Source organism: Anguilla rostrata, chromosome 2 (assembly GCF_018555375.3).
Source record: "Anguilla rostrata isolate EN2019 chromosome 2, ASM1855537v3, whole genome shotgun sequence".
NCBI lineage: Eukaryota > Metazoa > Chordata > Actinopteri > Anguilliformes > Anguillidae > Anguilla > Anguilla rostrata.
In genome coordinates this window covers 45,152,674-45,177,133 of record NC_057934.1, presented here as the reverse complement: position 1 = coordinate 45,177,133, position 24,460 = coordinate 45,152,674, and the positions used below count along the sequence as shown (strand labels likewise).

At 43.0% G+C, this 24,460-nt stretch overlaps 1 protein-coding gene across 4 annotated transcripts in view; it reads left to right on the top strand.

Annotated features, from left to right (window-relative positions):
* Positions 1 to 249: 249 nt before the first annotated feature.
* mad1l1 (mitotic arrest deficient 1 like 1) overlaps positions 250 to 24,460 on the top strand; it is a 233,550-nt gene continuing 209,339 nt past the window's right edge. For 2 of the 4 annotated variants that reach the window (XM_064322506.1, XM_064322503.1), the window contains exons 1-10: positions 266 to 354; positions 1,379 to 1,567; positions 1,910 to 2,050; positions 2,648 to 2,827; positions 3,662 to 3,786; positions 3,958 to 4,039; positions 6,746 to 6,876; positions 7,744 to 7,858; positions 9,148 to 9,209; positions 23,686 to 23,772. In XM_064322506.1, coding sequence (XP_064178576.1) covers positions 1,421 to 1,567; positions 1,910 to 2,050; positions 2,648 to 2,827; positions 3,662 to 3,786; positions 3,958 to 4,039; positions 6,746 to 6,876; positions 7,744 to 7,858; positions 9,148 to 9,209; positions 23,686 to 23,772 — 1,070 coding nt within the window. In that variant the 5' untranslated portion in view covers positions 266 to 354; positions 1,379 to 1,420. Of the gene's footprint in view, positions 355 to 542; positions 696 to 1,378; positions 1,568 to 1,909; positions 2,051 to 2,647; positions 2,828 to 3,661; positions 3,787 to 3,957; positions 4,040 to 6,745; positions 6,877 to 7,743; positions 7,859 to 9,147; positions 9,210 to 23,685; positions 23,773 to 24,460 lie in introns of those variants that run through there. The other 2 variants (XM_064322504.1, XM_064322505.1) reach the window with 2 other exon arrangements.

Sequence of the window (24,460 nt, the reverse complement as noted above, 5' to 3'; positions counted from 1 at the left end):
TCCCCATAGGGCATTTAGGTACATAGGCCAATAAAAACATTTCCCTAGCAGCATATAACATTCACATTTCTCAACTAACATTTATATTACGAAACGTACAATCATTCACACAACAGAAAGGCCGGGGTGGAGGTGGGTATGAGTTAATTACTTATAGACTATGCTTTGTGTGTGTGAGTAACTTATTTCTAAATTGAAAACATGTATTACTTTAGATTAAATATTACGTTATATACGGTAGAAAGACAACTAGTCTGTAATCTCGCGATAACTTCATAGCCTGTTTCCAGAGAGGAGGGAGATCCAAGTTGTGGACTTGAATTCGGTGAAGTGCCACGGTAAAATTTCGATTGTGTATGTAGAACACGTCTTAGAAATATATCTTAAAATTAATTTAACTGAGACGCTGTATAAATAGTACCTGGTGTGTATGACAACCACATAGCTTGCTTTCTACGTAACTAATAGTGATGGGCTAAATGGCTAACGCTAGCTATTTACTAGCGACCTACGCTAACGTTAGCAATAAAGCTAAGCCATCTAGTCTATGATATGCACTTTGCAGTTTCCATAAGTGTTGCACGTTTGGAGCAGGCGACATCAAGAACTCACTGTTTACCTGCATTTAAGTTTGCTTTGAGACAATGAATGTTAAGTGACTAGTCGTATAATTAGACTACGACATAGGGAATACTGTAAGTTATAAGTGTCTTTAAAAAAAAAACATCGTTTTTTGCTACTAATAAAAGTGTGATGACTTGGTACCTTGCTAACGAGCACAGTCGGCAGTATTTCTGTGTCAGGACTGTATGACAGCTTACGCGACAAGCTTACTTTGCACAGTAATGTTACTACTAAGAGAGGATTAAACTAATGGAAATTCCATCCTAGTTGGCAAGGTAAACCAGAATATATTTTGCGAGAGTCAGCTACCTAATGGTCGCTAACTGTGAGGCCACACTAGTTCATGTGCAGTTTGTAACGTCTTGAAAAAGGCTATACATTCAATAGCATTTTTAGAAACAGGTTAGGGGTTCCTGTTGGGTGAAGGGCTGTCTAGAGTTCCAGAGAGTTTGTATCCACTTCATGCTTGCTTGACAAGGAACTCTTCAGCTTTGATTGAAAACTGCTGCCAATGTACTATTTGCAACTGTTGCCAAAGCACGAAAAGTCTTTTCTAGAATAGCTGTGTGTTTTTTTGGTTTGAGTATTAGCATTAAGTTTTTAGTGTAGGCCTATGTGTCAGATCTCAAGCAAGTTGACCTGTGCAACTGAGGGCCAGGCCAAAATGCATGTAATTGTGTATTATATGGAGATTTTAGATTTATAGGGAGTATGGCCGCATTCAGCAGTGTTTTTTGAATACTTCTGTTTGCAGAGCCAGGGACGTGTATCACGAGGCTGATATTTTTTTCTGAAAATGGATGGCATGGATGATGACACCACTGTCTTTACAACTTTAAAGTCGTTTAAAAGCTTCATTTCTCAACCTGAGACATCGCAGCATCTGGCTGAGACCAGTATAGCAAAGGGTGACCTGCAAAGGCAGTACATACAAAGGATTGAGGTATGTGATATCTTGCATGTTTTAATGATTATAATCTTACTTTTACTTGCAATAGTGTTGGTTAGCAAAGTTTTATTTATTTATTTATTTATTTATTTATTTATTTATTTATTTATTTATTTATTTATCTATCTATTTAACATATTTCCAGAGAATGGCCAGTGGAAATATAAAATCTGGTGAATTATGGAGAAATACACAGTTATTATTCAGTTCAATTCACTTTTATTTGTATAATGCTTTTTACAGAGAACTGTCACAAAGACACTTTACAGAGTAACAAATAATCAGTGCGCAGTTGTCATATTTCCAGTGATTCTCACTCTAATGCATTTTCTGTAGTTGGAGGGAGCTGCAGAAAAGATCCACTCAAAAACGAACCTCCTGCAAATGGCCCAGGAGAAGAAGCAGATGGAGCTGAGTCATAAGCGTGCCCGTATTGAGCTTGAGAAGGCCGCTCACATCAGCGCCCGGGACTTCGAGGTGATGGCTAGTACTCAAGCTGCACATCATGGCTTTTACACACACAGATTGGGGTTTCTGGCTGTTTCCTAAAGTCATAAGCCAAGTGACCCAGCATGTCGGCCAAAAAAACTGAAAATCACTGTGTTGACATGGGCAAAGGAAAAGGCAAAGCCCTCAATGCCATGTGTTCTGGAAAAAGCCAAAAAAAAAAAGCCCAACTGGCTTCTGTTTTTATTTTTTATTTTTTTAAACCCCTTAAAATACTGATTGGCTTTAGGATCCTTGACAGCTGTGTCAAAACAGTCATGATTCAACCAAAAAAATAAATACCAGGGCAGATGCCTGTTCAGTAATTTCACCAGTCCTTGTGTTTGATGAGGCCTATTGTGCCTTACTTTACTTTGTTTAAATGAAGTTCACAATGATAACGAAACACCTTAGCGTTTTGTGTGCTCATATGTATGTGCAAATCTGTCACCCTGCTGAACGCTTTTGTAGAAGGTCTTCATTGCTTATTTGTTGTTTGGCTGGCATTCTCCTAGCCTTGGTTTGGTTGCCCAAGCAATGTAACTCAGGGTTGGTCCAACATACACACTTTCCCTTCTCCATATTCAGCGTGAGGTGGACCGCAACCAAGACTTGCACACTCGCATCAAAAAGATTGAGGAAAAGGCAGCTCAGGCTGAAAAGGTTCTTGCTGAGCAAACTGAAATGAACAAGACGCTGAAGAAGAGCATCGAGGCACAGAACAAGAGGCTAGAAGAGAAGGACTCCAAGATATCTAATGCCAATGAGGTACTGGAATTTCACACATGAATGACAGCGCTGAGGTAGAATAGCTGGTGCTCGGTTATTTATCAATCTGTGCTGTTTTCCCCTGGTTTTCAGCAGATACCAGTGCAGTAAAGTGCATGTTTGTCTTTGAGAAAATAGATGGGGATGTTTTTATATTTTAATGGTTTTAGTTAATGAAGTTTGGTTGACCTGTCCATTAAATCCTGAAATGTTTTTTTAGAAGGGTGTTTTAACTGACAGGTACCCATTAATGTATTCAAGGCAGTTCTGCTGATTTGTTTCCCTTAAATTGGAAGCGCAGACTTGTGTGGAACTTAATTGACTATGGTTATTTAGTTGTGCAATTAACTGTTTTACGGCTGAGAACAATTAATTGAACAACTACTTTAGCTTAACCGAGGGGAAAATGTTAACAAAATGTTTTGAGGGGGAAGAACACAGTTACCAGAGATGTGTTTTTAAAAAGTTACAAAAATAAGAGCCCTGATTTCTATCAAGCATGACTTGAAGTAATTGAGAACCTGCATCAGCAAAAAGCAGTTAAATGGCAACATGAAAACTGCAGGCCCACTGGATCTCGTGAATCATGATTGAGAAGCGCTTTAGGAGGCAATACACGGCGGCTGCCACACTAAATTCAGTGTCAAGTGTATCGAGCGTTAGAAAAAATAGATTAAGTCAGCTTGAGCAAAGTTGTTAATCCCAGTGCTCCTACGGGCGCGGGGATTCCATTACACAAGTTTGGTGGATGTTCGGTCCTTGTTTATACATCTGCCTTCAATTTCCTTCCCCTAATTAGCGAGTAACAAGTGTCGTCTTATTAATTCAACGCAGACGCTGTGCGCTCTGCGAGATGAGATCCGGGAGCTCAATCACAGGATTAAGAACCAGGAGATGCAGCTCACCGCCCAGGCCACCGAGAACGAGGGCCTTCAGGAGCAAGTGCAGCTCCAGCACAAGTATGATTCCGCCTGCCTCTCCCAGCACCGCCTTTGCATTCGAGTTTTATGTTAGCCTAGCCATCTATGCTGTAGCTGTTTGATGTTCCATTTTAAATTCAGCAGCACACTTGGGATGAATGTTGAGGGAGCGTAAACGTGCGTACTGTATTTTTCACTGTGACCCTGCAGGAAGTATCTGGAGGCCAGTCAGAAGTATCAGGCTCTGCAGACGTCTGAGTGTCTGAACTCTGAAAATGAGCTCAAGATAAAGGTATGTGCTTCTCTGTTCTTTTGCAGATTTTACAGGATGTGAATTGTGGAGACTGATGGACAGAGCTAACTGAATTCTTTTCTGATGGGACGTATTGTAGAAATGATGACTTATTAGTTCCACCGAGTTATTAGTTCCTCTATTATCCATCTTCCACACAATTGCCGTTACCATGTATCTAACTATGTATAGGATCTCATTTGTAGGAAAAAAACTCTTCTGTCCCGGATTTATAGTGGCTATATGGCAGCCTGACTGTTAAATGGTTAAAAATGACTCTTTTGAGGGGTTGGCACATTGAGATAAAGCACTAGCTCCTAGCAGTTATGTGCCCCATGGCCTGGAGTGAAATGGACTGTGGCGCTAAGTCCCCCAGAGTGCTTCATAATCGGCCATAGCATTGCCCATGGTGAGTGGGTGAGTATTCCTTGCTTTGTTGCACAGTAGTGACTCCCCTGGCCAATTGGCTGCCCCTCTGCACTGTATGAGGTACAGCCATTGTAATGTTTTATAGGTCTGCGAATGAAAGCATCTATTTTAATGTCTATGGAAGCCTTACCTTCTTGCCAAGTGTCTTTGAAATTGTTGTGGAAGGAGGATTTTGTGAACTACTCTAACAAAAAGTAATGTTCTGTAAAGTCCTTCAAAGATTGTGCATGTGGTATAAAGGGCAGCTTCACTCCCAGAGTAGGTCGAGGGGGTGTTTTTTGCATTTTGAAACTTACATTTAAGATTACTATGCATTTTTCTTTTATTGTAAAATGTTTGGTGCCCATGTGCCCATGTTCTGTGGTGGCAGAATGGCAGAGGGGCCCAACTGAGCTAAACTACGGCTGCTATGCCTTGCCCCACAGTCAGCACTGCCATGATAAAGATTCATGGCGAACGTCACTGCTCTGAAACCCGGTGCTTTGGCTGCACGTATTCACTGAAGCCTTTCTGTAAAATTGGCTAGCCGTGTTTTCTGTTTAGAAACATTTTAGCTCAGTGGTGATAGCGTTCAGCTTCACGAGCTCAGCAATTACCGAAGGCTTGTTTTATTAATGAGAGTTTTGAGTAGGCTTACTTCATTACACAGCGCTGGATTGCTGTGAGGATGTAGAAAAATGTGTTCAAACGAGCATTTCTGTCTTTTTCACAGAACAGCCACACACAGGTGCAATTCGAGAAGGCTTATTATTATGAAGTAAGATTGGCCCTAATTATTCCAAAGGCAATATTTACCGCTCAGTTTTACAGGGCAGGCTAACAGACCTGAAAAAGTGTGTATAGCAACAGTCAATACATTACAAAAGATGTGAAGCATTGGTTTTCATATCGAACGATGTCCGCCTCACCACAGTCTCGAAGTTGAACATTATTAACAACATGATAATTGGGACCGAATGCAAGTTCTTTACACCTATTGGCTGAGTGAGTCAGACACATGTATCAATCTGAAATTCCCAGAATGTAATACCTCAGAATGAGATGAATGAGTCAAAAGCAGCACTTATCGACTGATGAAATCCATATCCTTGTTAAAGGGCATCTGTCTGCTGTAGCCAATTATTTCAGTTACTCAGTATTTGGCTGTTATATTGTTTTGATAGGATACTTGGCTGAATGAGAACAGGTGATTTGGATGATGTGCTGACAATTGTAATACATCTCACTGTAGTCTTGTTAATACCGTGATGTAATACAGAATTACATATACTGCGTTTGGATTAGTGTTAGAAACACTGAAATTGTATGTATATATACATAAATTGTGAAATGACGCTTTTATTGGTCTTTGCAATTCAGATGTCTAGAACCATGATATTTCCTTGTCAAGCTGTTTGCTCTCCCTTTGGATGTCCGTGCGAACATCTGTTTTATTGTGATAAGTCTGTACTTGTTAGATTCTACAGTGTATTATGTGTGAATAGCTGCTCATTATATCACGATGTTGAAGGAATTGCGGTGATTGTACAATGTAGTGAGATGCGCTCAATCTCTTCACGGTGCCTCACCCATCTATCATCCGCCGCTGGATTTCCCTTTGGCACTGTCGCTGTAATGGCTGCTTCACCCCCCGCTGTTGACAAGCGGCAAACGGCCTTCCCTCGGGAGTCGGGACGCCGGCCAGACGCGCGTTTCTACGGGAGACGTCAAACGGGGAAAAGTTTTAATGATGCAAACTTGGCTTTCACGCCCCAGTCCCGCCGCTCAGCGTCGCTGCCGGAGTTTCGCACGCTTCTGCTCTTCCTCCAGCCGAGCCCGTAATGCAGCCGCCCAGCAGTGTTTGACTGCATTAACGAGGCGCGCTTTGATGTATTAAGCCGGGGACGTTTCGGGGAGGCTGCTTTTGGCAGGGTTAAAGTACTGTTTTGACTGCAGTCCCAGGGCATTTTTAATCTCCCTGCCGCTGACAGGACGGTCGGCTGATACGCAACCAGTCGCCAGGGCAGGGGGAGAGTGCGGTGTCAGAGTTAATGGCTCATTACCTGCGCTGTATTTAAGAGGATCTCTCTCTCTCCCCCTCTCTCTCTCTCTCTCTCTCTCTCTCTCTCTCTCTCCCCCTCTCTCTCTCTGTCTCTCTCTCTCTCTCTCTCTCTCTCTCTCTCTCTCTCTCTCTCTCTCTCTCTCTCCCTCCCTGCCTCCCTGCCTGCCTCCTTCTCCTTCTCCCTCTCTCCCTCTCTCTCTCTCTCTCTCTCTTCCTGCCTCCCTCCCTCCCTGCAGGAGCTGGAGAGGCGCTTGACTCTGCAGGAGCAGGACTCTGTGATCGTGCGGAACATGAGGGCGGAGCTCGCGCGCGTCCCCGACATGGAGAGGGAGCTGAAGCGTCTCCGGGAGGAGAACAGCTACCTGAGGTGCTGGGGCCTGCCGGCTCAACGCTCAACTCGCCAGCTTCACTCGCCACGAGCCTCAAGCCTGTGGCCTGTCAGCGGATAAACCGCCACTGAACCATTATACTCACACATTTATGATGCGCTGACAGGAGCCTACAGCTAAAAACAAAGCACTTTCTCCAGCAGCCCCCATATCTAATTGCGGAGATCAAAAAAGATAAAAATGGACGATTTGTAAACACGCAACAACTTTCCAGCCCCAGATTTGACTGAGATTAATGAGCTGCGTGAATTCTACAGCTGTTCCCCACAATTACTTCAGCACATTTTGTTCTGGTTTTTGTGCTCGGCGGGGTGACGATGCTTATGTGCGTGTGTACATGTTTTGCTGGGTCGATAACTCTGACATATCACCCTGTTGGGATACTGTCATTCTGACATAATCTTCTCATTCTGATCGATGTGCCATTTTATATTTTTTCCTGAAAATGAGGTTTTCCCTCAATTGTGAGTTTAAAAAAAAAACCAAACAAACAAAAACTACCGGCTATTTCCATCAGGCTTAACTTGTGATCATCGTCACTGTGACTGGTGATTTATAGGCTTTCATTTCATGAACCCCCTGACTCTTATCTCTGAAAGAAAAATTATACTTGCCATAGAAGAGAAAATCTTGTCACCCTATTAGATCATTTGTGTTGGGGGAAAAAAGACTTACTATCTTATCCGGATGATATAAAAAAAAAAAAATGTCAGCTGCATTTGAGATGTGCCGATGAAAGTTCCAAGACCACCTAGAAACTGAAAGAACCAAAAAAAAAAATAATTAGAAAAGTGCTTTGAATTTGCGTTTGAAGCTGGTTTCTGTTCGCACTCCCGCTCTCGCAGAGAAACCAGGGAGAACAGCAGCTTGCTGAAGGAAGAGGCCGAGGGCCTGCGGAGGAAGGTGGAGCGCCTGGAGAAGATGAAAGAGGACATGGTCAGTTTGGAGCTGGAGAAGGAGGTGAGGGCTGCCAGACGGGGCTCCGTCCCGCGCGTCTGCTCCACCACTCCTCGTTAAGGCCGCGGCGTGGGGAACCATCTGGCGGCACGCCTTTCATTTTAATTCTCCGCCCGCGCCCTTTGACCCTACGTCCCCTGGTTCAGGGTGGATATCGGGGTAAAACGGGAGGCAGTCGGAGGCTCTCCTCTGCTCCTCCGAGTTTCGAACAAAACTTGTTTTGCGCACCGCGCTGTCAAAATGGCGCAGGTTGTTGGGGCGTCCTAATAGGATTGCTTCCTCAGATAATATGCGAGCATCCTCCCATAGAAAACCTTAACGCTGCGTACGGCGCGTCGAGGCTGTGACGAGTTCACTCTAACGCTCGAGTCGGCCTCCGGTCTGACCCGCTGCCCTCCCGGCCGTTATCTGACAGCGTCGGGCGCTTTTTTTAACGTGATGATGTCACGGCCGCTTTCTGATGCGCTGTCAAACGGCCGAGGAAGAGCGTGGCTGCGCTCTTCCTCTGAGGAGGCTGCGTCTGTGAGCGGAGAAAGAAAAAAAGGTGAGCCCTCTGCCAAGCTGTTTACAGGTCTCCGGGAGCACTGACAGGATTCTTCCTCATTAACTTCCCTTTTCAGGCCCACAGAATGAGAGAGAGAGAGAGAGAGAGAGAGAGAGGGAAGAAGCAAGTCCCTATAATCTATTCAGCTTTTTAATTAGCTCTCATTCTCACGCAAGGCGAGGAACTTAAACCAGCAAAATGAGTTAATTAGGAAAATATAATGATCTGGGGCAATTGGAATGGCAGTAAGTCTTAATGAGGGCGCATTTGAAATGAGCAAATATATTTTTTATGGAGGCTATTTATTCAAAAATGCTGGTGGATATTGGTGTTGGTTAAAAAATATATATATTTTTTTTTCACTCGCTTAAAAGCTATGGTGAACTCTGTGAAAACATTTTGTTTTCCTGTTGATTGGCAAAGAGAATGAAATGAAGTGAAGGTTAGGCCTCTTCATGCATTCACTTCCACACTGCTACGCTGGAATAGGAAACACAAGCTGTAGATTTGCGCTCATTAGTTTTTGGCCCTGAATAATAATGGGAAATTACACGTGTGGGTTTGCTTGTTTTGCCTTTTACCAAGTCAGATTGGAGGTATCTTATTCAGAATGCCTTTCATTTTCAGTTTTGGTGTTTGAAATGCAACTTTTACAATCCAGAATACACAAAGGGGAAAAGTTGAGTGACAAAAACTTTTGGGGGTGGTCATTTTATCCACAATTTATATGTTGTCTTACCTTTTACAGAAACTTGGAACGAAGCTCCAAGCCTGGGAGAATTTAAGTCAGACGACTGGACTGAACATCAGGTAAGGGGGGGAGTGGGGAGTAAACAAGGAAATTCTTGTAGTTTATGTTTTACCATCATTATACTCCAGCATTCATTTATTTCTATAATCATCCACAATCCAACATTCTTGCTGCATCGAAACTGCCTTGGCCTTCTTTTGTCCAGCAACAGACCTCACATAGTGTTCATCATCAGTTCAATAGTTTGCAAGAATTTCAGGCATTACACTTGTAAACATGACAAATGTGTGTCTGCCTTCCCCCTGATGTTGCTTGGCAAATTTAACGGAAGCATTTTCCTATGAAAAATTGCAAGCTAGATTTGCTGATTTATGATTGTGATTTACCACCTATTGCCATGGCAATAAGATGTTTGCATACATTCAGTTTTGACTCCTGTCAGGGGCTGTACCAATAACAGCTTTCCATGTGGCGCAGATCTGTACATTTATATATTTGTGTATTGGTATCATTTTTAGCGGATGTCAACAATGAAAAAGATGAGTGTCAGTCTCAAAAGAAAGGGAGCCTTATAGACTGGATTCATTTTCACTGGGAACTTGCGCGCAGCAGTATGCATTTATGTTTCAGATCTCAGGATTTGCCCTCGTACGGGAGAAATGCGTATATCTTTAATGAGAGTTTCATTTGCATGATTTAATTTAGCATTCATCCCGACGTCTTTTCTAGCGTGAAGCAATTTCATGAGACAGTAATTCCGCACCTGTACTTAGGCATCATCGGTGGTCGGGGCTCCTGCTCAGGGTAATAGGGAGGCATACATAATGATTGGGGGGGAAAAAAACGGCGCGCCACGGAAGCGCTCAGCACTAGATGGAGCTCTTGAGTCGCCGTGGATCCCCCACCGAGCCGCTCTGATTTCCACAAGTGTTACAAATGCTGCCGCTACACTTCAGACCTGAACATGTGTCCGTATGCCACTTGTGCTTAGCGCGTACACGGTGCCCGTCCTCTTTTTCTTTGACTAATTTGCAGAAAAGTGAAAAGTTTCACACATTTATATCGTCTATCAACTCCTCTTGTTGACTGAGGGTTTGAATGAGCTTCGAATAATGTTTTCTTTTTTTGTTTTTGTTCCTGTCTGGTAGAGCTAGAAGTGGAAGAGTATTTGTTATGTCTTTGATCCGCTTTACTGCTCATGTGGAAATATGCAATCATTCTCTCATTAAGGGTTTATAAAAGGAAGACTGGGTGGATAATTCAGCCACGGGCTGAATGATTAATGAGTGCTCGTGAGTTCCCGAAAGCTTTAGATACGGAATGTGCGATATGACCCTTCTGATTGCGTGTGCTCCTGTTTGAATGATCACTGTGGAATGGAGCTCGGTGGTAGTCAACAGAACCTGCTGCTCAGAGCCCAAATGTCAGGTTTTCTCCAAAGCAGATATCGCTGGCCGTTACAAACCATTTTATTCCCCTTATCCCAGACAGAGAACACGCACAGGTCACTTGAGCGATCATTACAAGACATTCTGAACATTCTGAGAGATGGCTTTCCGCAATGCATTTGAAACAGTCTGCAAAAAGGCCTTACGCTTGACATGCTAATTCCAGTTGTTGGTTTTTAGCACCAAATTCATGACACGGTGACTGAAATATACTCCTGCTTCTAATACCTGCTGTTCATTTTTCTGTGTGCACGGCTCCCTCCGTGCTATTGCCTTTGTAACTTTGTGCTTTATGTCTGGTCACCCTTGGCTATTTCTGGCAAAGTAAAAGATATATAAAATATTTTCGGGTCTGTGACCAAAATCCGTGGTAAACATGTTTCATGTTCTACTGTGGTATGCAGACATCATGTTAATGTTTCTTTAAACACAACTTTACATTATAACATTTTATCTGATCAGGAATTAAACTGTATGTTTTACATTAATAATAGTCTTCTATGTGTAATCATAAGTCAACTAATAGATATTCATTATTGTATATTTAAGGTGCGTGAAACAGAAAAATGTATGAGTAATTCATTGAATAATAATTTAATAGGTATAGTCTACTTACAGAAACCAAAAAAAGCTGTGTCACTGGAGAAGTTACACAGGATATTGGTGCCTTTGTGCTCATGGAGATAATGTTAAAGACCAGTTTTTAAGATGATCCTGGGTTGGCAATTGCATAATAGCTGGAATGAACTGGTGATTGTTTTTAGGTAGCTATACCTTGGTGTGCTGACTAATAGCCCCCTGATAATCCAGATTTAGACACACTGTTGCTTCCATTCTGATGTGCCCACCTCGGGTATCAGTGTTGTGTTGTTACCCGTTTATAGATTTCACAAACAGGGTTCTGTAACTGGTTCAACAGACGCAACAGTTACGTGGGAAGCTTGTAATTAATATGGCAATTTTCCACAGTTGAGCAGTAGGTTTAGAGTTTGAGCATGTGCAGGTGGTTTGATTATTGATCATCATTGCTCAGCCTCACTGAGCGGAGAATTTTTGTGCCAGGTTTTGCCGTGATACAGTATACCTTTTTTCCGTTTCTCACTGTGGTGAAGGCATTCAACAGCCTTTTCATTCGTTTTCACACAGGAAGTAGAAAAAAGAGGCTCCGTATGCCTAGTGTTAAACTGTGGAAAGGAAGAACAACTGTTCCAAGCACTACGGCGAAAGTAGGATTAAGGAGACTAACCTAGCCTAAGAACCTTTATTTAATTACAACTGCCGACTCAGACAAACCTCGTTAGTGTCCATGCACTTTGTATGGAAGCTTTTTTTATTTACACTTACCCATGAACAATACCTTACTGAATTGTGTTTTGGAATTCACTCTTCTAATAATTACAACCATACTGAACTGTATAGAAAGAATATTGTATAAATAGTATCATAGCGCAGGTGCTGTTATGTATGAATTGAATTTTCAGCCATGCAGGGTCTTAATTGAGGAGATGAGCAGTATTCGTTCAAAAATAAAAACAGTTTCTGTTGTCAGTACGAGTATTACATTACATTACATTACATTACAGGCATTTAGCAGACGCTCTTATCCAGAGCGACGTACAACAAGTACGTATGTGAGTGCAGTTATAATGGAAGAATGGGGATCCTGAAACAGATGACTCAAACCATCAAACTATTATCAGTGACTCACTAATTCAAAACAATCATGTGTTTTACTGCAGAGAGCAAAATGTTTTGGTTCAGACAAGTCATTGCTTGACAACTCATTGTAGCTCATGAAACCTCACTATACGCACACACACCGTGTGCAAAGTGGATATGAGTTGTTATTATTGTTACAAATAAAGCCCATTTTTTACATCAGTGCTCGGTTTGCTTTCAAGAAAAATTTCTTGTGGTATTGTGTTATAGGTTTCTTTGGGGCTCTTCAGTCAAAAAAGCAGCTAGCTAAATTATCTCTTCGCAATAATCCTTGAGAAAAAAAACTGCCTCTGAAAAGTGAATGAACTTAAAAAATTGCGGCACCAAGAGCAAGTGATAGCTCAGGAGGTAAGAGCGGTTGTCTGGCAGTCGGAGGGTTGCTGGTTCGATCCCCCGCCCTGAGCGTGTTGAAGTGTCCCTGAGCAAGACCTAACCCCTAATTGCTCCCAACGAGCTGATTGGTACCTTGCGTGGCAGCCTTTCACCGTTGGTGTGTGAGTGTGTGTGTGTGTGTGAATGGGTGAGTGAGAGGCATCAATTGTAAAGTGCTTTGGATAAAAGCGCTATACAAATGCAGTCCATTTACCATTTACCATTCTTGTTTGGAAGCCATGTTTGCTGATCTGTGCTGCTAAGGTGGGGCAGTGGATATTTCCAAGGCCCTTCGGTGCACGTTCAGCTGTGCTGGTCTGCAGGTGTTTGCACCTCTGGGCAGAGCCTTCCCCCGCAGATGCCCGGTCACCTCTGTCAGTCTGGCGGACAGGCGCTCTCCCGCTACTCTCGTGTCCATGGAAATGTAAGGGGAGAAGAATGCCAAGCCCACTTACCCCACATCGGGCCTGAATTATGGCCCGTGACTTAATGGAAACATTACCCACCAGTGACCCCAAATAAATTGAGTTGAATGGAGCCGTCTTAAAACTTGATAGAATGCCTCCTGTTGTTCATTAAAGGGACAGAAAACTGTAATGGAAACAGGGGGTGAAAGGGATTTGTTGGATTGAACATTTGAGATGTATCTAGGAGTGTTTGAGCTGCCCGGTTCGTTAATTAATCTTTGGCTGCTTTATCCCCGTTCCCCCCCCCAGGGTTCCTCTCTCTGTCATGCTTCTCCCCTCAGACCAGGTGGCGCTTGGCAGTTGCAGCGTAGCAATCTCGCTCCAGAATATTATGAACGCGACGTTCAGGTCTATCTGAGCTTATCAGATCGCATATCAATCAGAGTTGGTTGCAAAGGACAGTTCTGTGCAAAATGAAATGAGCTGTGGATGAGTCTTGTGTCCCACAAAGGAAACATGGAGTTTCTCCGGCTGTACAAATGCATGTACTGAGTGGAGTGTTTGCAATGCTATCTGAGAGGCCAGGCACTCTAGTGAAATGGACTGGGCTGTGCTCAGACCCTTTGCATCCATTGCTGCAGCTGACTGGATGGTTCCCTTTGAAAGCCCTTCACATCTCCAGTAGTAACAATGGAAGCTCAGATATTTGATAATAAATTAGTGTTGTCTATTACATTGGCTTATGGTGTTGGAACACGATTTAATTTTATAAAATTAATTATCTCCTAAGGCTCATTAGCTTGAATATTCCTTCAGAAAATGCCGTTCACTGGCTTACTGAACGGCGGTATCGGAGTGTGCATTTTTATCGAGTTAATATCCATATTTGATCTGATTAGAACACAAGTGTTTTGTTTTTACCTTGATTATACCATGAAATGAAATTTCTGAACTTAATTGTGTCTGGATTTGAATACGTTTACGGCACTGGAGAAAAATTACAACATGCGAGTCTGAAAGGAGCCCGCATGATTTCCTTGGGGCAGAGGGTAATTAGCATGTGCACTTTGGCGCATGTATAGCGTTCTCCCTTAAACAAGTACGTGAGAATTTTCTTGGGAAGCGCAGCTGACCTATTTTCCCCGCTTTACACCTGTTGAGCACCCTCTGCATTTATATTTAGAGTGCACCACTGTGCGATTCCCTCAGTGCACTCATGCTGATGAATACATTACGGGGCAGAATGAATATGTTGCACATGGGAGCCATCTTGTGCAGCCTATCTGCTGTCCTCTGCAGGGACATCTGCTTGACTTGCATGCAGGTACGCCGCCAGTCGGCTCGTTTGAAGAGGCTAAACGAGCCTGCTCTTTGCGGGAATGTGTAATGCAGTAATCCTGTCTATCTTCTCACTGCTGCGCGAGGCCCCTGTCCTGCTTCTGCGGGGCTGTCGAGTTAACTTGTCGAAGTTAAGCCTTTTGTACAGTTTTAAGGAGGAACTGCAGGCACGTCCTTTCAAACGAGGAAGTCGGCCACTTTATTTTTGGTAGCGTTGGCTTGGGTGAAATTAAATGAGTTTGTGTACAAATGTGCATTTTTTTTGCTTAAATTCTGTTAATGGATAGATTACCTGCTTCCTTCAGAGTTGAATGAATGAGCTTATCTTTGCTAAATGTCTGGGGGCTGGAGATTAGCCCTCTGCCTGTGGTTAAGTCAGCATTGGGTGTGAATGGGGACTAATACAGAGTGACATGTCCTGTTCTCTGACTTGACTGACATTTTATGGATTATACTCAGGAGAGAGAAATAGGGAAGATTATTACCCGAAAATTGTGTTTGTTGAGCATGACATACATTTTCTGAAACCAATTTTAAAATGATAGCACGCTGCAGCTTCTATCTGGGCTCCCCCTGTTTGGACTCTTTTAGAAGTTTGTACACCTCCTGGTTTGGATGAATTTGGAATGAACACGATTCCAAGCTGACGTGTGGTTTTATACTTTCACCCTCTTCGCCAAAATGCCATGAAAGCTCTTTGTTTATTGCCTTGTGCTGGGAAGCCGTCGAATGCAATGTGTGCTGTGGTGATTCAGCAGTGAAGCTTATTTGTATAACAGCTGGTGGTTGTTCGCAGCAGTTAGCCTCTCCGTGACTCTCGCTTTAGAAGAGACATTACAGGGAAATGGGACTTCATGGTTGAAGTTCACGCGCATGGCACCCTTTTGAGACTAAATTTATTAGCTGTGCACCATTCTGCTGTATGTATGCAATGTAGGCCTAGATGAATTTGAGAACTTTAAAAGTCACTTTCAAGAAGTATTCCAAGCTTCAGCTCTTGTGCTGTGTTATTGGGTTATTAGCAAATATTTTTCTAAGCATGTGGGATATTTTACCATACCAATTAAAATGAACTTGTCCCTACAAAGGAAGCCCAAAAATATACAGTATGGTTTCCTCCTTTAAGAAAGGAAAACAAATCTAGAAGTGCTAATACTCACGGTTTAGAAAATGCTAAGTGAACATGCAACCAAGGATGAGTCCTATAAAATTTCACACATATTTTTTGAAATTCTATCACAGGTGTTTACTAGCTCTTGGTATTTATATATGTATTTATTTTCAGGCGACTCCCATTGTGATAGCAGGGAGTTCAAAGTTAGAATCATGTTAATTGCCATATCTACCAAACACACCTTATATGGCCACAGGTAGGCATATTACTGCCAGTAACAAATTATATATTTGTTACTGGCAGTAAAATACATTTGAAGTGCATTTTTCTGTAGGCTAACTGCACTAGTCTAGCTGAATACATGCACGACTATTAATTACATCTGATAAACACTTAAGAATCTCATCCAGAGACTGTAAACCTACTTGCAAGTGGAATTTGGTTCTATAAAAGACAGCACGGAACAGCGATTTCAGCTAATGAAATCTCCCTTCGTCCATAACCACTCATGCATAAAATAAGTGTTGGGCAATTTATAGGCTTTGGTGTGATGGCTACTCAAGCATCAGCATGTGCTCAAAAAAGAAAAGCACAGAGGCTTAACTAACAAACTGTTTACTGAAAACATTTACGTCCATGCTTGCGGAAGAATGACGATACAAAGTGAGGAAATTGACCCAACGTTGTAGACAGTGTAACTACACGTGAAGTGACTAAAAACCCTTCATTGAATAAATTTCATTTTTAACTTGAAGTAGAACTGGTAATTCTGCATATTGATTTCTCAGACCAACATAGGCTACTTTCGTGTTTTTTTTTTTTTTACACTAAAATGACAAGTCAAGCAGGCTGTGTGCATTTTGCTATTGATGTATCATTTAGAAAAGCAAGGAGAAACTGCAATGAATGGACAAGAGACGAGCCTGATATTTTTGTCAGATAATTTATTGAAATGTGTTCATGTAGAAATGGAGAATTTCCGTATCAACTCTCCTGTGAGGAAATGCACGTGACGTCAGCCATACATTTCTCCATCGTCTCCTCTCCCCCATTCTCTCTCACCACCTGTATTCTACAAAATTGTCTGGTTTTGCCATATTTATTATGACAACCAAATATTGCACATGTCGTGACCGTGTCTGAAATGGCTTGCTACGAGTCACCTGCATGAATCAGTTACTCAAATCGTAGTTACGTTAAACCCTTGCAATTTCCCACACTACAGCGAAGCCCCGTTTTCTTTTTAATTGAACTTAAGCAGGAAAGTAAACTGAACACTTAAACCTAGATTTTCTTTAGTGGCTAGCTTGCTAGCAAGTAAAATTAGCCTCTCGAAGAAGAATGGCTTCCAGGCCAAGTTGTAACCTTACTTTGTATTCAGGAGTGGCAACCTGTGCTTGGTGTTGTCTGATGCCTGCCCATAGACAGTAAACCCCCGTCCATTTTAGTCTTTAGTAAAGCAGGTACCTGCAGCGTGCGTGGTAGTTTGGGGCTATATCTATACACCCAGTTCAGGTAGATAGTTGGCTAAGAGCTCATTTTTTAATCAGGAGCACAGCTACTGTTCTACAAATTAAAGAACAATTTAGAGTGGAATTCCCCTGTAAATGTACCTCATTTGCTTACTCGCTTGTTTTAAAATGCACACTTAAACATGGGCCTGTATTCTACTGCGATTTCACTATACCAAATAAACGGATGCACTGATATGTAAATAGCTGGGTGCATTATCAGACATGTAAGACTATATTTCATGTACAGCATTAGAATTTTATACCTGTTTAGGTGTTGTGCTTATATGCTTTTACTGGGTATGCACAAGTGATTAAGTACACATGGAAGGCCATTACAAGTGGTCCTTTGTAGGGATGCATCGATATATTTTCATGGTATGACAACCATCCAGAAAATACAGATGATTCACGGTATTGTTCAGAACTGATTATATAATGTCTTTTATAACAAGTCTTTCAAGTTTTTCATTGAACAAATGCTTCTTGTTTATTTCATAGTGCATTATGTCCTGCAAGCATACTCGATGTCAGTGGAGTTTTGAATGGGGAGTGCTGACATTGAACGCTAGTGTGCCCTTCAAGGCTTTTTTTAATGACATCTGAATCCTGTTCAGGGACCGTTTGAATACTGCCGCTTTGAATCCAAAAGTTCTCGCCTGTGCGGTTTTGGATGGGGCCAAGGTTAAATGTTTCTTTGGAGAGGTCATCTCCTAACAACTCAAATAAAGAAAATCTGTACAGTGAGCATTTCCCCAGACTGCTCTCTAACCCCAGGCTGTAGTACAGTTACAATGCACACGTCGATGCTGACCTGCTTATTCTGCCCAGAATTCAGTGGGTTCAACCCCAGTGCATGACCCCCTCCCATCCGCGGGGCTTTCAACTGGCAGGCTGCAGGATCGATTGCCAGGTGGGGCAGTGCTGTTCGACCCTTCAGCAGGGTGCTCAACCCGAATTTCTTCACAAGAACATCCCACTGCTTACATGGACTGTCTGTAAAAATGCTAATTGTGTAAGTAGCGCTGGACATGTCTGCCGAGTGCCTAAATGTTAATGGAAAAAGTAGTAACTGTCCTTCGGGTCCTTAAGCAAGTACTGCCTCGAGATAGGTGGAGTTAATGGTAAATGGTAAATGTTAATGTTGGAGTGTGAAGTTAGGCGGGCACATATGTTATGGGCCTGACAAGGGAGGCTGGCATAAGTAGCATTGATGACATGGTGAAAATAACAAAATGTTGCCCGTTTTTATATTTTGTGGTATATTAGGAAGCTGGTATACTGTTGCATCCATAATCCCGAGTAGTCTGGATGGTGTAATAGAGATTATATATCTGGTCTTTCTGAAATTAATGTACAGAGCAGTTAGAAACAGGAAAACAAGTCGGTGTCCATGTTGGGTCTTGTTTATGCATTCTCCCTGTAATGTTCCATCTGTTTTGGAGGCAGGATTGGCAAGGTGAAAACGCATTTCTGAAATTCTCTGTCGCTGGCCTAATGTGAGGGGAATACCTTTAATAAGAGACGGTATTAGATCTTTCAGTGGCCCTGTTTATTGTGATGTGCTGAAGTGCTGGGTGTCAGCAGCGCTGTAAAATTCATGAATTCCTTTAAAACGCCTCAGAATGAATTGTGAAATGCCAGGGTTGAATTTTAGTGCTGTCTTAGAAATATGGACACGATAAGTCCCAGAATTTTTATGTTTTGATTTGTATGAAATAAAGTACCGGTTTGCTCACTGGGCACTGGTGTTAATGGCATTGAAACTCAGCTCGGGACATGCTGAAAAGAGTTGCTAGGGACAAAGCAGTGGTGTATTATCTAATAGGCAAATTGATTCACTGCTGATATCAGACCCTGAACTTGGTGGAATGAAAAGGCTCAGACTCGATGACCTCTCCATGCCTTTCGTGTTTATGTGTGGAATTGCTCAGGCCTTTCTGGTTGCCGATAGATACAATCCAATCCAATCCCCTTCTCTCTCGCTCTCTGCCCCATTCCCATTCTCTTCACATTCTGCAATTAGCTCTGTTCTTCTGGGATTTGCACGTAATTTTTTTTTCCTCGTGAAAAGGGTGCAGTTTACTTCGGCTTGTTTGTGTTTGTAATCCTCTACATCTATGTGCATCTTTGAACTAGGGGCACTTTCAAGCTACATTTCTTTTTGCATTATCATCAGATTTAGCATGCATCCATTTCCAGTGACGACATTCCATTCCGCTCCAGCTGTGCATATTCATATGGTCTGTGAGAGGCACACAAAAACCATTGGAACTTCATTTATTTTGCTTAAGCACAATAATTATCAAGTAATACATGTATTGGCATGTAATCCCATATTTTCCTCGTCTAACACTTAGCAGTTGATTTCTCTTCTTCAGGTTCAATTCAGTAAAATCAAACCATTTCCAAGAATAAGCCAAACCTATTATACACATTTTGGTTTGTTCTCATGATGTGCAGAACATATGAATGAATCTTTAGTTTGTCAGTCTATTTGGAATTTGGGCATTGAGTACAGTATATTTATTTAACTTTTTTAAGTTCAAATAAATCATTGCACAGTAGAAAATGCTGCCTCATTTCTGATGTAAAGAAAGACTAAATCACCAGTGAATGACTATTCCAGATTTAGAGATTGTTTGCAGTGACAGTTGTCAATAAGTGGATTTTTCTTTAGAGTATCATCAGGGACCACTCACTGATGTCTTACAGTGTCCCAGATTTGTTGTGCGCTACCTTCACACAGAGCGTGAAATTCTCTTGCTAAATCCCCATCTAACGAGAGAGTTTCTTCTTGGATTATATATTTTTAAAAAACATTAGTGGAATGTGTCTTTTTGTTGAATCTAAATTATGCAACAACTATTTTCAAAATACATGAGATTTGTAATAAGGACACTTTCTGACCTGTTGTACTTATTGACAGAATATAGCACACAAACTGTCCAGGAAGTGTTAATATCTTCTCTTGCGTGTTCGCTGGCTTGTTGGCCCGTGATTTTTAACAGCATAAACAGAGCTGTGCTTGTTCTGATCTGCATGATGCCAAAGACCCCTGAGGGAGTCTGGTGCCTTGCCTGATGCTGTGGAATCAGGACGGTGTAATCCTCCCTCCCTGCATTACACACCAAGCTAGCGTTTGTTAGCTTGTGCTCATTGGTACACTGCCCTGACTCTCTCCAGGTGACTTTCTCCCTAGCTGTGTTATTGCAGCAACAACAAGGGGAGGAACCTGTCGGTTATTACAAGCGATCCAATGGAGGAAATAACCAAACAACCATATACCATCAAGTTGTTCTCTTCCAAGTATGCATGCCCATCCGTAATGTCATCTGCTGCATAACGGATTTAAAAAGAGCATAAAGCAGTTTTATCGTCTCTGTGCTGTCAGTATGTTTTATCATGATGGCAGAGGTTTCAGGTAGGACTTTTAAAGATCTCTCACTGATGAATACTTTATGTGACTAAGAACCTAGAAAACAATACGGGATACTGTTTCATCATTCATGTTTATTGCATTGATAAAATGCTTTAGTGGAATGAAACCCGGTCAGGGTCATGTGAGCGTTTCTTATTCGTATCGACACAGGCCCCTTCATAACTGTGCGTAGCTTCATTGAGATTGGATTGGCTAACAGTTGGTTTGAACTTTGCACCAGAAATAATTCTTTCTCATTACATGCTTAAATCCCCTCAGCATCGATTTAATGATTTCTTTGTGGACTGGAGCCAGCAGCACCTGTTGAGCCAGTGACGGTGCTGTGTCCCAGAATGACTTTGGCTAAGGGCAAGTTTAGAGTTCTCCGGGCTGGAGGCTGGCTTTTAGACACTAAGGTAGTTCACTTGGTACAGTTTTCTGTGTGAACGGAGTCTTCCACTATGATGCACTTGTGATCTTGTTTCCGCTGAGGTATGCAGATCCTTACATATCACGGCTTAACTTATTTCAGTTTCGGTAGAAAAAAAACGGTTAACCGAAAATTAATTGAACCTCTCGAGATCTCTGTGGAAAGCAAGTTGCAAATCTGTCCCCGTAAGGCCAGTGGTACCTCAAGCAACAGCTACTTGCGTTTGTATTCATGGCTGGTGTGTAAGGAACTGCTTGCATCAGCGGGAGAAGGTGGTTCTGCCCCATACCCCTGTTACTTCACATATATTTCCATAGTATCCATCCCAGGTACCTGTGTCCCTTTGCTATTGAAGTGTCGCTGGCGAAATCTGGAAAAAAACAGCAGTTTGTTTGTGATAGATTGTGTTTTATCTTCCAGGTCGGCCAGGTCAGGGAGCGTTACCTCCCCGCTTCTGGTTTTAATAACGGCAATTTATTAGATTTTCCGGCGGTGTCAGAGTGATTTGAGAGCCCCGCCCCCTGCCGGGACCCCGCGCGCCTCTCCCGTATGTAATGCGGAGTCCCGCGGCGGGGCTGGAATTTTAAACACCGCGGTTGTGAGGCCGGGTTCACCGCCGTTCGCTCCTTCAGACGAGCGGAAGCGGCGCGGCCGCCGTGTTCCACGCACGCTCCGAAGGTCCCGCTCCCTCAGAAGGGGGGAAGAGCCGCTATTCGTTCTGCGGCGGGAAATTCACTTTTCTTTCAAACGAGCGCGTTGAAGAGGAAATCGCGCGCGTCCCTATTTGCACAGAAGGATGAGAAAAGGCGTTCTAATTGCTGAATCACTAATGCCTCCTTTGGTAAATTTATTAACCTTGGAGATAATGCCTTACTTATTCTAATCACGGGGTATTTAACCGCTCCTCCCCAGGGGCTTGTTTTGTCCTTCGCTTTTTTAGCACAGTCCTCCTCCTCCTCCTCCTCCGCGCGCCGCTCTTTTAGCCAAGTCCGAGCGCGGGAGGAGCGGTCCGGATGGACGGGCGCCCGAACCGGCGGCTCCCCCCCCGTCCCCTGCTTTTATTTACCCGTGCGGAGGGACAGGTGGGTAATTCGTTTGCGAAGGCCATTAGGCCAGGCCGCCGCCGCCGCGGCGCAGGCAGGCGAATGAAAAGCCGCGGCAGTGATTGAGCGCAGGGCCCGAGACAGATGGCGCGGCGGCTAATTCTAAGAGACCCCTCGCTTTATTAAACTCAGCACCTGTCAGCTCGGGGAAATGATTTGTAACCCGCAAAAGGGGAAAAGGTACAGGCGGACGTTGGGGAGCGGTTTGTTAGCTGCCCCCCCCCCCCCACCCCCCGAGTCACACCTGCGGCGCTGGTGCTTCCCGAGGCCCTTGGAAGAGAGTGTGGCATGGAGAGCAAAACCGGCCTTTGATCACACCTCACAAATGTTACACAGCCGCCCTGAGACGGAAACCAAAAAACACCAAGAACCCCTTCTCAGCCCAGAGAGCCGCCGGGGTGTCTCACATCGCTCTTTCCCGGAAAAGGCAGTCAGTGCCTGTTGTGTGTGCCTTTTGTGCATGCTGAAGTTTAGCCGTGGGCAAGGCTGGAGGGCAGAAAAGTTGTGCTCCGGGGGTGCCATGTTTTAAAAATGTACAGAGAGGACATGCAGAGATTGGGCATGGAGCAGCAGTAGCTGTTTGGAACGATGTTTTAGAAGCCAATATTGGCAGTTAGGTGGCAGTCTGTATTAAAAGAAGAGGATTCACAATAATTTGCCAGTTGTATCTTCACTGAAGATATTAAAGTAAATAATGTATCCTGCTCAATTATAACAAGTTAATTAACTTTTTTCCTTTTTTATGTCATTAAAGGATGCGTTTTAAAGCTTATCTGAAATTTTGTTTCAATTTTTTGGTTCTTATAGTTAGATCTTCAGAGAGAAAATAAATGGAAAAGAAACAAGTATTTTTTTTTGTAGAAGCACAAAGGGAAATCACTACTTAGGCGGGAGCTGGCCACTGGATACGGTGAAATGAAACATTACATGTAGCGTTTAGTTCCTCCTTGCATCTTTAATTGTGATTCCCGGAGACCATGAGTCGGTCCAAGTGGCTGCCGCATTATCCCCTGTGGAGGCTCAGCGGGCTTCATAACAACGCTCTTCATTTGTGCTCTGCCTGGCCGTGCCCTCTCCCACATCGCCTTCATTAGAGCCTTCTCCCTGGCTGCGCTGGGTGTGAGCAGGGTAACCGAGGTCTACCGTGCAGTTTGGGTCCTCGCTTTTAATTCATTCCAGGGACGTGTAGTCTGGTGGACAATGCGTACTTTAACAGTTTTGCTAACACAGGGTGGAGAGGTTTTATTTCTTCGGTCTCTGTTGCCTTAATAGGGTAGCTATAATCTTTAATGGCTCCACACTAAGGTATAATATCATTGTTCTTCATGGCTTGTGTTCCTCCTGTTATTTTCTCTTGATATTGTACAGTTTCTTAAGTGATCAAGATCTTGGTTTAAGAGCACAATGACATGATTGGAAATTTCCAGTGTTTTCCTTTTCAGTGACTGTTTCTCTGTGTGTCAATATTTATCTATATTAAATTAAGCTTTTCTCTGTGCCAGTGCTAAACCTGTTCTCAGCCCTTCTGTGGTTTTGGAAGGTTTTTTAGTTTCTCTGAGCCAAATCTCATACAGGCACAGCTTGATGCACGATTTGGACACGTCACATTGCTTTCCCTGTGGAGCATCCCAAAGGCATTGTTGTTCAGTGTCCAACTGTTTCTCTCCGGCAGGAAACCGGAAGACTTGTCAAGAGAAATCATTCAGATTCAGCAGCGAGAGATCGACCTGAAGCAGCAGAACAGCTCCATCACCAGCAGGTAGGGGGCGCTGGACTGTCACATCCCGTGGCTATTTTGGACAGCAGGTGCACTCACGTAGGGTATGCTGTGGTCTCTCTAGGTTTTCTATGAAAAAGGACAAACACATAACCGTTGCATGAGAGATTGCAGCCATTTCATTGTTCATTCAGATTTTGTATAAAGCTAGCAGTGTGGATTTTATCTTGCCGCGGTGAAAACGCAACGTATCCCCATGGTTCGGCAGTTTACCACCAAAAAAAAAAAAAAGAATTAATTAATGTAGACTAACTATGTTCCGTAGCCTACACGCCGCTTGGCTAACATCAGGGACCATTCATCCCTTGTTAGGAGCCAGACAAGCATGTTTGTGTGCTCATTCTCCAGGAAATGCCCATTCTACAATCTACTCTTTGATTGATGTGTTTTGAATCAATGGTATTCCAGAAAAGTAGGAAAAACTACCTCCCCCTTTAAGGGACACCTCGGCTTTTTAACAGTTCTAAAATCAATGCGCTACAAAATACAGCATTCTAACGCAGTTAAAACAGCAACATTATTCTTTCGATTTTGAATTGTTGTTACGTCCCCTCCCCTTTTCAGTGTCCAATTTCGCAATAGATGGCAACATTGAATCACGATTCTAGTTACTGGCTTCATTTAGGGATGCCAACCATCCCGCAAAATACGGAATCGTCCCTTATTTGGA